The sequence below is a fragment of the Pseudophryne corroboree genome, chromosome 6, assembly GCF_028390025.1.
Source record: "Pseudophryne corroboree isolate aPseCor3 chromosome 6, aPseCor3.hap2, whole genome shotgun sequence".
Taxonomy (NCBI): Eukaryota; Metazoa; Chordata; class Amphibia; order Anura; family Myobatrachidae; genus Pseudophryne; species Pseudophryne corroboree.
Window position 1 is genome coordinate 78,637,092 of NC_086449.1, and position 13,174 is coordinate 78,650,265.

At 45.0% G+C, this 13,174-nt stretch overlaps 1 protein-coding gene across 3 annotated transcripts; it reads right to left on the minus strand.

Annotated features, from left to right (window-relative positions):
* Window positions 1-747: 747 nt before the first annotated feature.
* DAND5 (DAN domain BMP antagonist family member 5) lies at window positions 748-13,167 on the minus strand. Of its 3 annotated transcripts, none has more exons than XM_063931260.1 (4): window positions 13,034-13,167; window positions 11,545-11,632; window positions 2,915-3,515; window positions 748-2,084 (listed from the first exon to the last, which is right to left on the minus strand). In XM_063931260.1, the coding sequence occupies exons 3-4, from the start codon at window positions 3,293-3,295 to the stop codon at window positions 1,806-1,808; spliced, it is 660 nt and encodes a 219-aa protein (XP_063787330.1). In that variant the 5' UTR covers window positions 3,296-3,515; window positions 11,545-11,632; window positions 13,034-13,167; the 3' UTR covers window positions 748-1,805. The 3 variants fall into 3 exon arrangements, with proteins under 3 accessions (XP_063787330.1, XP_063787329.1, XP_063787331.1); XM_063931259.1 differs by having other exon boundaries at window positions 12,973-13,167; XM_063931261.1 differs by lacking the exon at window positions 11,545-11,632 and having other exon boundaries at window positions 12,973-13,167.
* Window positions 13,168-13,174: the final 7 nt, after the last annotated feature.

Genomic DNA, 13,174 nt, shown 5'->3' on the forward strand with positions numbered 1-13,174 from the left:
CAGTAGTGCTGCGATCTCTGCTAGGTCACTTTACACTTTGGGTGCGTACACACTATGCAATATTGCATACAATCTGGCGGATATCTGCTGGTTCGTTGCGATATTGTATAGTGTGTACACTCAATACAGGATATGATACGCGCGCCCGTGGGTCGCATCCTGCATCACAATTCAGACCTGCATGCGGTATTGCTTACGATGGCTATGCTACCGAATGCCGCATGACCCCGCTTCTTTCCCCCGTCGCAGCAGACATTGGCAAGTGTGCATGCACTTGGCGATGTCGGGGCCCCACTGCAGACTGTCGCATCGAGAGAACGTCATTCTGATGTGTACACAGCCTTAGGGTTGTGTGAGTAGATAGCATTCACACCCCTCAGCCCAGTGTTCCCCCAGCACCATTCCTCAGGGACTCGTTTCACAGATCTCCGCAGCAGCACAATTGACAGCACCACATGTGGGAGCATCAGCCAGTCATGAATACACATTAGGAGATCAGGAAATACAAGTGCTGTCAGGTCCCTTAGGACTGGAGCAGACATAAAATACTGTTACAAAACTACCAAAGGACATTAGACCCAGGAAACCCATTTAGAAGGAGACCAGAAAATTTGAGTCAAGAATTGGGTAACATCACTTCACACAACATTCAAAGTCTAGGTTCCTGTTCACTGGCAGCACTATAGCGCCCCCATGTGGTCAATAATTAATTATTTTATAAAAAAAAAAAAAAAAAAAAAAAAGCAGTTGTTTTCAAAGAAGGTTCTATTTTTATTTTTTTATTTTTTTATTACCTCATTTTGCTAACCACAAAGGCCTAGCTAGTGATACAGCAGTCTCCGGTTGTGTACCTATGCATTACATGGGAAGGAAACAAACATTAAACAATGCAAGACTGAATGTAAATAAAATCTTTATTCCAGATAAAAAAATAAAATAAAAAAAAAGGTATTTACAGTTGTTTGTAAGTCAAAAGAACCAGCATTTGTCAACATAGTTGTAGATTACAAGTCTCAGGTTCGCTAGTACTGCCTCCCTACTCAGTATGGCAAGGGTGGCTGAAGAGAAAATAAATTGATAATGTACTGGTCATCAGTTCCTTTGTACTGCTTCCATTCCACACAGCCACCTCCTTAGGTGATGTGCAGAATGCATGCAGAGGAAATTTCCCCCAACTACCTCAATTATCCAGTTCTCTTGTAAGAGCAAAGAATTGGCCAAAAATAAAATCTATCAATCTAGTATGGATACACATACATTGATATAAAAGCAAAAATTGGGTCCCTGGTTTAAAATTCTGCACCAGCCCAGTCAGGATACCATGAGACATATGAAAAAACCTTGTAAAATAAAGCATAGTCTGCATTGTAGGTTACTCTACAGTTCATTACAAAACAAGTAATAGCCTCTGAAAGTGCATGACCCATACTTGGCACAAGAGGGCGCTGTCCCACTTGTGAAGCAGTCACAGAAGGCTACAAGGAATGTGCAAAAACTTTCAAAAGTAGATAATTAAATAAAGACTACATGAAGGACCAAATAAAAATCCACAGTTGAAACTCATTTCGCCCCCCATTCTAATGAAGGACGGTCGTCAAATGCAATGTTAAAACCTAGATTAAGAATTTAAAAAAAAAAAAAAAAAAAATAGAGTTGAACTGTGTCAGACACACTGTAGACAGGTCACCGTTTTACGTGGCTCGTTAAGTGGTTCCACTTTTCCTGTGGCAAAGGATTCTAATAGTGCAGGGGCCATTATAATAAGCCCCATGGTCGAACAGTCTGGTTTTTGGTCTCCTCTGTAGTTAGGACACTGGCAGGAAACCATCCCCGCTGACTTCTGCCAGCTCACGATCATACCGGGTCTCACATCCGCATTCTTCCACCAGGACCACCTCCTCCCAAGAAAGTGAGCCGCCGTGACAGAACAGAGGGATAGAGATGCGCTTGGAGCGGGTGGGGGCACAAGATGTGCAGGGCTGCGATAGGCCAGAAGGCCAGCCTGGAACATAGAAAGAGTTGCACTGGCCAAAACAGAACTTGTTGGGAACACGCAGCGGCGCACAGTTTTTCCTGAAGACAATCTGGAAGAGAAAGCGACCAATGAGGACAAGGCATGCGACTCCCTCCCCCATACGCAGGCCATTACAGCACTACACCTATTGTCCCAATACATACATTCCTATAGAGTGCCCATATTTCATGCAGGAGGGCACATTACATATAAGCACAAGCTGAATCCAAGGGGAGCAGGGGGGCAAATAGAGGCCTGCACACAACCAAGTTACTCAAAGGGAGGGTACACAGGCAAGACCAAGAATACAGGTTACTTGCCAGCACCTCATTAAATTATAAGATGCCTGTTGATTTGTTGGACCATTACATTGCACGCCTAAATGCAGTATTAATGGACTGCTAGGCGGGAGCAGGACAGCACTGGAAACTACATTAGTGGAAGTGGGAAGCTAAGGAGTTGGGTTACGCTACTATGAAGAGGAATTGTAAGAGCGCAGGGTAGATCATTCCAGAGGGGACGAGAGACTGCAGCAAACCCTGCACACACACAGACCGGCCACAACATAGGACCAGATCATGGGTGTAGTGTACGGCATGGCTGAATGAAGACCGATTAGGGTACATGTGTAATGTTGGAAGAGATGTAAGGGTCAATGAGGCAGATGTATTAAGCCTGGAGAAGAGAAAGCAGTGATAAGTGCAAGGTGATAACGCACCAGCCAATCAGCTCCCAACTGTCAATTTACATATTGGAGCCAATTGGCTGGTGCGTTATCACCTTGCACTTCTCACTGCTTTATCTCTTCTCCAGGCTTAATACATCTGCCCCGATGTAGCCTGCTATCAGGGGGGCGATTACTTCTCTTTCTGCTACATCATAAATTCAGGTATAACTTACCTGCACAAAAGGCAGAGCGTTGCATCGCGATCTCTTTAAGGCATCTTGTCCAATCGGCAGCACTTGGTCAGGACGGGACCTGGCCTTATCTTGCTGCATGGCCTTCTCCCACACCATCTTCCTACGCAAGGCTTCATAGTCCATTCTGTCCCTGTGGGCGACGCTGGGCATTACTGGCCTGGGCGCCTCGACTTGTCTCCTTCTGAAGAAAGGGGAGTTCAGGAAAGATAGAGGGGGTACTCTATGAGGACCACCCAAATGAGCTGGGGCTCTCCCATTAGGAGTGTCCAGGTTTCTGAAGGCAGAACCATCTTCCTCGCCGAAAGGAGCCGAACTCGCCACCAGGGGAAACAGGAGAAGCAGGAACTGGGTCAGCGGCATTTTTCAGTTGTCAGGTATACGTAGGTCTACGGTTGTATAGTTCAGGGATCTATCCCCTTTCGTCTAGCTGAGTGGAGGGTCTCACGAGACCCAGTGTCGTACGCAGAGTTACTTTCTCAGACCGTGTAGAAGTACTGCCTTAAATACCCAGAGGAGGGATAAGGAGTCACAGGTTCTAGAGGGGGGAACTTCAGCAGAGAAAAATCTGCCACACTCGCACCTGTCAGAGAACAAAGAAAAAGATCAGTTCTGTTATTACTAGGAGCACAGATCTGCCGGCCAGTTTCAGTCAGAGAGACGTGTTTGAGTTTCATATGAGGACAGGTGATACAGTGTCCGTACATAAACCGAGAATAAGTTATTGCACCTGAACACCAGCTCTGCAAAGTATGTGGTATAGAAAAAGACACGCCAGGAGCAGTATACACTGAGCAGAATGCATTGAGAATTAATTCCAGACCCTTTAGAAGTGGCTGGTTTACACCTTGCACAGAACGTCCAGCTTTCATTTACACTGTGGATGTCCAATTGATATGTGTGGACTACATGACTCTGGCAAGCAGCCTAAATAGCACACATCCTTGGAGTCACCAGATGTACTAGACAGTTCTAGAGGGTGTCCTATGATATCCCAGCTGTCGGGATCCCAGCGCCCAGCATACCGGCGCCAGGGTGAGCGCAAAAGAGCCCCTTGTGGGCTCACTATGCTGTGGGCACGGTGGCATGCTACGCTATTTATTCTCCCTACAGGGGTGTCATGGACACCCCAGGAGGAAAAAAACAGTTGTCTGTATCCCGGCGCCGATATGCTGAGCGCCAGGATCACGAGTTCCTCCCACTCTAGATTTAGCCAGGAATTTGGAATGGATTGTGTACCAGTACATTTGTACAGCCGTACTCCGTAACATACACTCAGCCTTTCATCACCCGCTGCTCTGCTCAGCAGCTAGTGATACCTGAATAGATGCCATGCGCAAGGTATCTATTCAATGCAAGGAGGCAGGGGCATACTAACAGAGGAGGGGGCCGCCCCTGTGCAGACTTCAGGTAGGGCCCCTAATCTGCAAAGTGCATTGTTCCAGGGTCCACTGCACAGGTCTCCGGAAATCTGTTCCGGAGACCAATTTCACTACTGTGCATACACGGTGGCCATTTTGGGTGTGATTTTTGCATCAGCTGCAGCGCCCAACGTGGGACTCCAGAAAGATAAGTATTAAGATATGGGTACAGTGCGCTACCCCCCCTGCACCACACCCATTATAGAAATGCCAATGCAGGGAGGTGTGCTAGGGGCTGCCCACGGAGTGATGGGCACGCCCCCAAAATGCTGAATACAGGGTCATGGGCCATGACCACCTAAGGCTACCTTCTTCACACCAGAGGCCCCCTTTTCAGATGGGGGGGTGAGGGTCCCAATCCCTGGGGAAAAGTTGGAGGAATGCAGATGTTAACTCAAAATAACTGAGGTACTAATTAAAGTCACCTGTGTTGAATCCTGGATACGACTAAAACCTGAACTGCTAGTGTGCATTGAAGACAGAGGTTGGTAATGCCTGCTCTAGGATATCACAGGGGCGCTCCACCCATTTTCCACCATGGCAATCTAACAGTGAGAAGATAGTGCCACACACGCAGAAGGCCAAACTAGCAGCCATCTTGGTAAATGCCCTATGCTTCCCTAAAACAGCGTAATGGAGGTAGGGCCCCCAATACAGTTACAAGACGTCGAACTAATGCATATGCTCCGCATGCGTTGGAGTATAGTATCCCTGCAGTCACAAAAGCGATGCCGGGATCCCAGCCGGTAGCGGGTTGAGGGCTAGAAAGCCCCTTGCGTGCTCTCCACATTGCGGGCTTGGTGGCTCGCCACAGGTTCTATCCCCACTCTGAGTGTCGTGGACACCTACGAGTGGTAGTAGCCCTGGCGCAGCTGACGGCATTCTCGGGAGTCGGGATTCCGGCATCTGTATTGTGACATTACTACATATTAACTACATCCCCTCCACATAGAATAGTGCACCCTGTATTGGGAGTAAGGCCACTAAGGAGTTACATTGCCATGCACATCTCAACACAGGCAACATAAAAAGGAGTTCATACGTATAAACGTCACTCCCCTTAATACATGTATAAAAAGGACTGATTTAGGACATGTAGTACACACTGCTGTAAACTATATTAATAAGACTAGAAAGTCACCAAGAAGTCCTGTGAAAAACAAACAGCTTGAAGCCTGGACTGCAATGGTGGCGTTTGGGAAGCTCTGCACTAAATGTTTATCAGGGCTAATTGCTGACCGCCAATCCCTAAAGCTAGGCACTGGGTGGGTTAGCCCCAGCCACCACCTACCCCAAAGGTTAGTATAGGGGACGAGGGGGGGTGAATATACTTACCACCTCAGATGTCGGGATCTTCATTGTCGGGATGCAGTGGTTAGTCATGAGATCGCCGACAAAGTATGTATTCTGCCTGCACTATGTGTAACGTAATAGAGAGGAGATGTATAATACACAGATATTACCGGGATCTCCCCCCAGAGGTGTCTGTGCTGTGTATAATGTAATAGAGAGGAGATGTATAATACACAGATATTACCGGGATCTCCCCCCAGAGGTGTCTGCGCTGTGTATAATGTAATAGAGAGGAGCTGTATAATACACAGATATTACCGGTATCTCCCCCAGAGGTGTCTGCGCTGTGTATAGTGTAATAGAGAGGAGATGTATAATACACAGATATTACTGGGATCTCCCCCCAGAGGTGTCTGCGCTGTGTATAATGTAATAGAGAGGAGATGTATAATACACAGATATTACCGGGATCTCCCCCCAGAGGTGTCTGCGCTGTGTATAATGTAATAGAGAGGAGGAGATGTACAATACACAGATATTACTGGGATCTCCCCCAGAGGTGTCTGCGCTGTGTATAGTGTAATAGAGAGGAGATGTATAATACACAGATATTACTGGGATCTCCCCCCAGAGGTGTCTGCGCTGTGTATAGTGTAATAGAGAGGAGATGTATAATACACAGATATTACTGGGATCTCCCCCAGAGGTGTCTGCGCTGTGTATAGTGTAATAGAGAGGAGATTTATAATACACAGATATTACTGGGATCTCCCCCCAGATGTGTCTGCGCTGTGTATAGTGTAATAGAGAGGAGATGTATAATACACAGATATTACCGGGATCTCACCCCAGAGGTGTCTGCGCTGTGTATAATGTAATAGAGAGGAGCTGTATAATACACAGATATTACTGGGATCTCCCCCCAGAGGTGTCTGCGCTGTGTATAGTGTAATAGAGAGGAGATGTATAATACACAGATATTACTGGGATCTCCCCCCAGAGGTGTCTGCGCTGTGTATAATGTAATAGAGAGGAGATGTATAATACACAGATATTACCGGGATCTCCCCCCAGAGGTGTCTGCGCTGTGTATAATGTAATAGAGAGGAGGAGATGTATAATACACAGATATTACTGGGATCTCCCCCCAGAGGTGTCTGCGGTGTGTAATGTAATAGAGAGGAGATGTATAATACACAGATATTACCGGGATCTCCCCCCAGAGGTGTCTGCGCTGTGTATAATGTAATAGAGAGGAGCTGTATAATACACAGATATTACTGGGATCTCCCCCCAGAGGTGTCTGCGCTGCGTATAATGTAATAGAGAGGAGATGTATAATACACAGATATTACTGGGATCTCCCCCCAGAGGTGTCTGCGCTGCGTATAATGTAATAGAGAGGAGATGTATAATACACAGATATTACTGGGATCTCCCCCAGATGTGTATAATGTAATAGAGAGGAGATGTACAATACACAGATATCACCAGGATCTCTCCCCAGAGGTGTCTGCGCTGTGTATAGTGTAATAGAGAGGAGATGTATAATACACAGATATTACTGGGATCTCCCCCAGAGGTGTCGGCGCTGTATATAATGTAATGGAGAGGATATGTACAGTAGCGGCTTTTTCCACGGGCAAGCAGTACTTTTGCCTGGGGCGCCGCCGCCGTGGCAAGAGCCGCTACTAACTAGGATGGCGGCGGGTTTAAAGAGGTCCTCTCCGCGAAGGGAGTCTAGACGCACAGTGAGGGGTAGCGTCTAGTTTCCCTTCGCGGAGAGGACCTTTCTGTGCAGCGGTCTCTCCCTTAGCTCAGAGGAGCGGCGCCGGAGACCGAGTGCACTGGTCGGAAACAGGAACGGGGCTGGTAAGTATTTTTTCATTGTTTTTACTAGGTGCACAGCTACTTTTGGGCACTACTAATGGAGGTACAGCTGCAGGGGGCAAAACTGACCACTCCCCTTTCCTATGGAGCCACGCCCCCATTTTTTATGCACGCCTTCAGCGCGCACTAACCCTATTTCGCCGTCTGGGGGGGGGGGGGGTTCTGCGGGGGCATGCCAAAGGCAACTTTCGCCCTGGGCGCCACAAGGTCTAGAACCAGCCCCGGATATGTATAATACACAGATATCACCAGGATCTCCCCCCAGATGTGTCTGCGCTGTGTATAATGTAATAGAGAGGAGATGTATAATACAGGTTGAGTCTCCCTTATCCAAAATGCTTGGGACCAGAGGTACTTTGGATATGGGATTTTTCCGTATTTTGGAATAATTGCATACCATAATGAGATATCATGGTGATGGGACCTAAATCTAAGCACAGAATGCATTTATGTTACATATACATCTTATACACACAGCCTGAAGGTCATTTTAGCCAATATTTTTTATAACTTTGTGCATTAAACAAAGTGTGTCTACATTCACACAATTCATTTATGTTTCATATACACCTTATACACAGCCTGAAGGTCATTTAATACAATATTTTTAATAACTTTGTGTATTAAACTAAGTTTGTGTACATTGAGACATCAAAAAACAAAGGTTTCACTATTTCACTCTCACTCAAAAAAAGTCCGTATTTCGGAATACATGGATATGGGATACTCAACCTGTACACAGATATTACTGGGATCTCCCCCAGATGTGTATAATGTAATAGAGAGGAGGTGTATAATACACAGATATTACTGGGATCTCCCCCAGAGGTGTCTGCGCTGTGTATAATGTAATAGAGAGGAGATGTATAATACACAGATATCACCAGGATCTCCCCCCAGATGTGTCTGCGCTGTGTATAATGTAATAGAGAGGAGTTGTATAATACACAGATATTACTGGGATCTCCCCCCAGAGGTGTCTGCGCTGTGTATAATGTAATAGAGAGGAGATGTATAATACACAGATATTACTGGGATCTCCCCCAGAGGTGTCTGCGCTGTGTATAGTGTAATAGAGAGGAGATGTATAATACACAGATATTACCGGGATCTCCCCCCAGAGGTGTCTGCGCTGTGTATAGTGTAATAGAGAGGAGATGTATAATACAGATATTACTGGGATCTCCCCCCAGAGGTGTCTGCGCTGTGTATAGTGTAATAGAGAGGAGATGTATAATACACAGATATCACTGGGATCTCCCCCCAGAGGTGTCTGCTCTGTGTATAGTGTAATAGAGAGGAGATGTATAATACACAGATATCACTGGGATCTCCCCCCAGAGGTGTCTGCTCTGTGTATAGTGTGTAATAGAGAAGAGATGTATAATACACAGATATTACTGGGATCTCCCCCCAGAGGTGTCTGCGCTGTGTATAGTGTAATAGAGAGGAGATGTATAATACACAGATATTACCGGGATCTCCCCCCAGAGGTGTCTGCGCTGTGTATAGTGTAATAGAGAGGAGATGTATAATACAGATATTACTGGGATCTCCCCCCAGAGGTGTCTGCTCTGTGTATAGTGTAATAGAGAGGAGATGTATAATACACAGATATCACTGGGATCTCCCCCCAGAGGTGTCTGCGCTGTGTATAGTGTAATAGAGAGGAGATGTATAATACACAGATATTACTGGGATCTCCCCCCAGAGGTGTCTGCTCTGTGTATAGTGTAATAGAGAGGAGATGTATAATACACAGATATCACTGGGATCTCCCCCCAGAGGTGTCTGCTCTGTGTATAGTGTGTAATAGAGAAGAGATGTATAATACACAGATATTACTGGGATCTCCCCCCAGAGGTGTCTGCGCTGTGTATAATGTAATAGAGAGGAGATGTATAATACAGATATTACTGGGATCTCCCCCCAGAGGTGTCTGCGCTGTGTATAGCGTAATAGAGAGGAGATGTATAATACACATATTACTGGGATCTCCCCCAGAGGTGTCTGTGCTGTGTATAATGTAATAGAGAGGAGATGTATAATACACAGATATTACTGGGATCTCCCCCCAGAGGTGTCTGCGCTGTGTATAGTGTAATAGAGAGGAGCTGTATAATACACAGATATTACTGGTATCTCCCCCAGAGGTGTCTGCGCTGTGTATAGTGTAATAGAGAGGAGATGTATAATACACAGATATTACCGGGATCTCCCCCCAGAGGTGTCTGCGCTGTGTATAGTGTAATAGAGAGGAGCTGTATAATACACAGACCCAATTGAAGGGTAAAAAGAATTTAGCTGGTTTCTTATATTAAATTTACAACAACATCATTGTGTGTCCAGTGCAGGATACAAACATAATATTGTACATATATTTGTTACCGAGTGTCTCAAACTCAGCTTTTTTTTTCCTAGCACAGACAATACAGAGGAGGCAAGGTTGTTTTTTGTGAGACCAGTATCTCTGCCAATCTTTAATCCATTACTGTTAATCTTAATGCTGAAAATTACAGTATTATACACAATAGACAGAATATATACACACACACAGGTTGAGTATCCCATATCCAAATATTCCGAAATGCAGAAATTTTTTTGAGTGAGATAGTGAAACCTTTGTTTTCGGATGGCTCAATGTACACAAACTTTGTTTAATGCAGAAAATAAAAAAATATTGTATCAAATGACCTTCCAGGCTGTGAGTATAAGGTGTATATGAAACATAAATGCATTCTGTGCTTAGACATGGTTCCCATCACCATGATATCTCATTATGGTATGCAATTATTCCAAAATACGGATAGTTCCAATATCAAAAATACTTCTGGTCTTAGCATTTTGGATATATCTCTATACACACACACACTATCTTCACAAGTACTGTAACTGACAACTAACCTCTAGTACCGTACATTGAAGTAAACAGTCCTTCCATACAGTTACATGTGTGTATACTGCGTGAGCTGAAAAGGTTATCAAATCAGTATTACCATTAATAACACATGTATAGGGACACCAAGAACAAGCCTGATGAGGTGTGTGTGTGTGTGTGTGTGTGTGTGTGTGTGTGTGTGTGTGTGTGTGTGTGTGTGTGTGTGTGTGTGTGTGTGTGTGTGTGTGTGTGTGTATATATATATATATATATTTTAAGCGCTTTTCATCAAACGTTAGCAAAACATTACAGTACAGATCACTTTAGAAGCAACATGTAAAACATGGGTTCAGTTACTGCACTTGTTTAGCGCATCTCAGGGCTGGACAAGCACAAAACCAGCACCTGGCCAGTGTGCACGCCGCACTGTATACACAGCCCTCACACAAGTAGGTGGCAGTTTCATCCTAAACTGGAGGAGATTGAGGCCCTTGTGACAGCTGGCCCGAAAGCAGACAATATGTAGGGCATCAGCAGCCTGCCACTTCTCTAGGCAATAGGATCTGTATTACAGGTCCACCAATTAGAGCAGAGGTTCTCAAACTCGGTCCTCGGGAGCCCACACAGTGCATGTTTTGCAGGTAACCCAGCAGGTGCACAGGTGTATTAATTACTCACTGACACATTTTAAAAGGTCCACAGGTGGAGCTAATTATTTCACTTGCGATTCTGTGAGGAGACCTGCAAAACATGCACTGTGTGGGCCCCTAAGGACAGAGTTTGAGAACCTCTGAATTAGAGCAAAGGTCATAAATACACACACTGCCTTAATAGTGGACACCTGGACCATACTTGCCTACCTGCCCCTCTCCATGAGGGAGAAAATGCTCTGTTCCTGGACTTTCCTGGTAATGTATGATTGCCATCACCTGTGGTGAAACACCTTTCTTATCAATTAACTAGCTCACGACAGGTGATGGCAATCATACATTACCAGGAAAGTCCAGGAACAGAGCATTTTCTCCCTCATGGAGAGGGTCAGGTAGGCAAGTATGACCTGGACCTTGTGCACAAACTAATCAGAAGACCCCATATACAGCTAAAATGTGCCAGACTTCTTGTGGACTCACAGCAGAATCCAATCAATTGGCCGTGTCTTCCACCATGACCCACTTCAGAGGCTAGTGCTGCTCTTCCTACTTTTCTTGTCGCAGAAATCTGGAACAAATTAATTGGAGGCAAAAAAAAAAAAAAAAAAAGTGGTTTTTTTTTTTATATCAGGAATTAAATACTTGAGGGTTCATTATTGCAGTTGGTAAGTGGGAAAAGCAGGGGCCGTGTTACCATACTCCTAACTAATGAATTACACATACAGGTCCCTACAATGCAGAAGGTGCAATTTAAAGAGCCAGAGGGGCAGTTAGGACTAGATCGGGTCAGGATCCCGGCGCTGGGATGAGTGAATGGGAGGGAAACTTAAAACCCAGTGCTTGCACCAGTAACCAGCAATCATTGGACCAGATGTACTAAGCCTTGAAAAGTGATACATTTCATGGTGATAAAGTGCCATCCAATCAGCTCCTGTCATTTTAAAACCCAGCCTGTAACATGGCAGCTAGGAGCTGACTGGCTGGTGCTTTATCACCATGAAATGTATCACTATTCAAGGCTTAGTACATCCGCCCCACTGAATGTGAGGCCTAACATACAATATGTACACCACTGATATAGTAGAACACTACGTGTAAGTGAAAACCTGTAAGATTAACCATACATTCTCCTGATCCCACAATGCTCTGTCACTGACTCCCCCCTTCCAAAGCCACATCTACAGCCCCCATATACCCTGCTCTCCAACCTCACCCACATTCATTAGTCAGCCCTCAGATCAAGTACACCAACACTGTCACAGCAGGCAGCCCCAGCTATAAGGTTATTGCCAGCACGTGCATGTATGTATAATACTTTGTGGCGTATACACACTACACATGAGCGCAGCCCTGTGTATTGGCAGGCTTTATACATGTGAAGACATGACATAAGAGCTATAGAAAGAAACACTAACCCTGCAACACTTCTAGCTTCCTGCAGCTATATGCAAGAGAAATATTTATATACCATTACCTGGTCACCATACAAGGCGGCCCCAACACAGCCTAGAGACTACACCCAGTGTCACCACCTGCTGCTAGGGTCTTCCATAGAGACCCCCAGTGGAAGGCTGGTTTACACCTGGATAATGCGTGTACAGTGGAATTATGCAACACCATACAGCAGTCTACAGACCTTTGTCAGCCACACACACACACTATCTCATGCTATTTAACAGCATTCTCCCACAATCTGTTATATTGGAAAATAGCCATAGTCTTCTTATAAACGGGTATTAGTTAGCCATGGGACACTGACAATCATCTGAAATCAAATATTGACTTTTTTTTTCATATAGGGGATATATAGATAATATACACACAGCTACAGTTATATTTCATCTGCTTATTACAACCCATATCTTACAAAAATGAATTTATAACAAATAATGGTTATAGTAAAATCACCTTTTTGGAAGTTTCCAAACTCAAGCTGCCATAAACTATTACATGCTGCCCAATAACCCACCTTTTTAGCACATGGAAGAAATTACTACCCCACCCAAATCAAGTCCTTTCTAATATAGGCAATCAAATCAAGAAGAACAATTAAGAAGAACCAATCAGGGATTAACAAGACACGCATTACTAAAGACATAGCATTATAGGG

Bases quoted from the DNA above. Each gene is read 5' to 3' on its own strand.
- DAND5 (XM_063931260.1), bottom strand. From the start codon at position 3,295: ATGCCGCTGACCCAGTTCCTGCTTCTCCTGTTTCCCCTGGTGGCGAGT. The intron at 2,085-2,914 runs GTAAGTTATACC...TTTCTCTTCCAG, and splicing joins ACGCTCTGCCTTTTGTGCAG to ATTGTCTTCAGGAAAAACTG.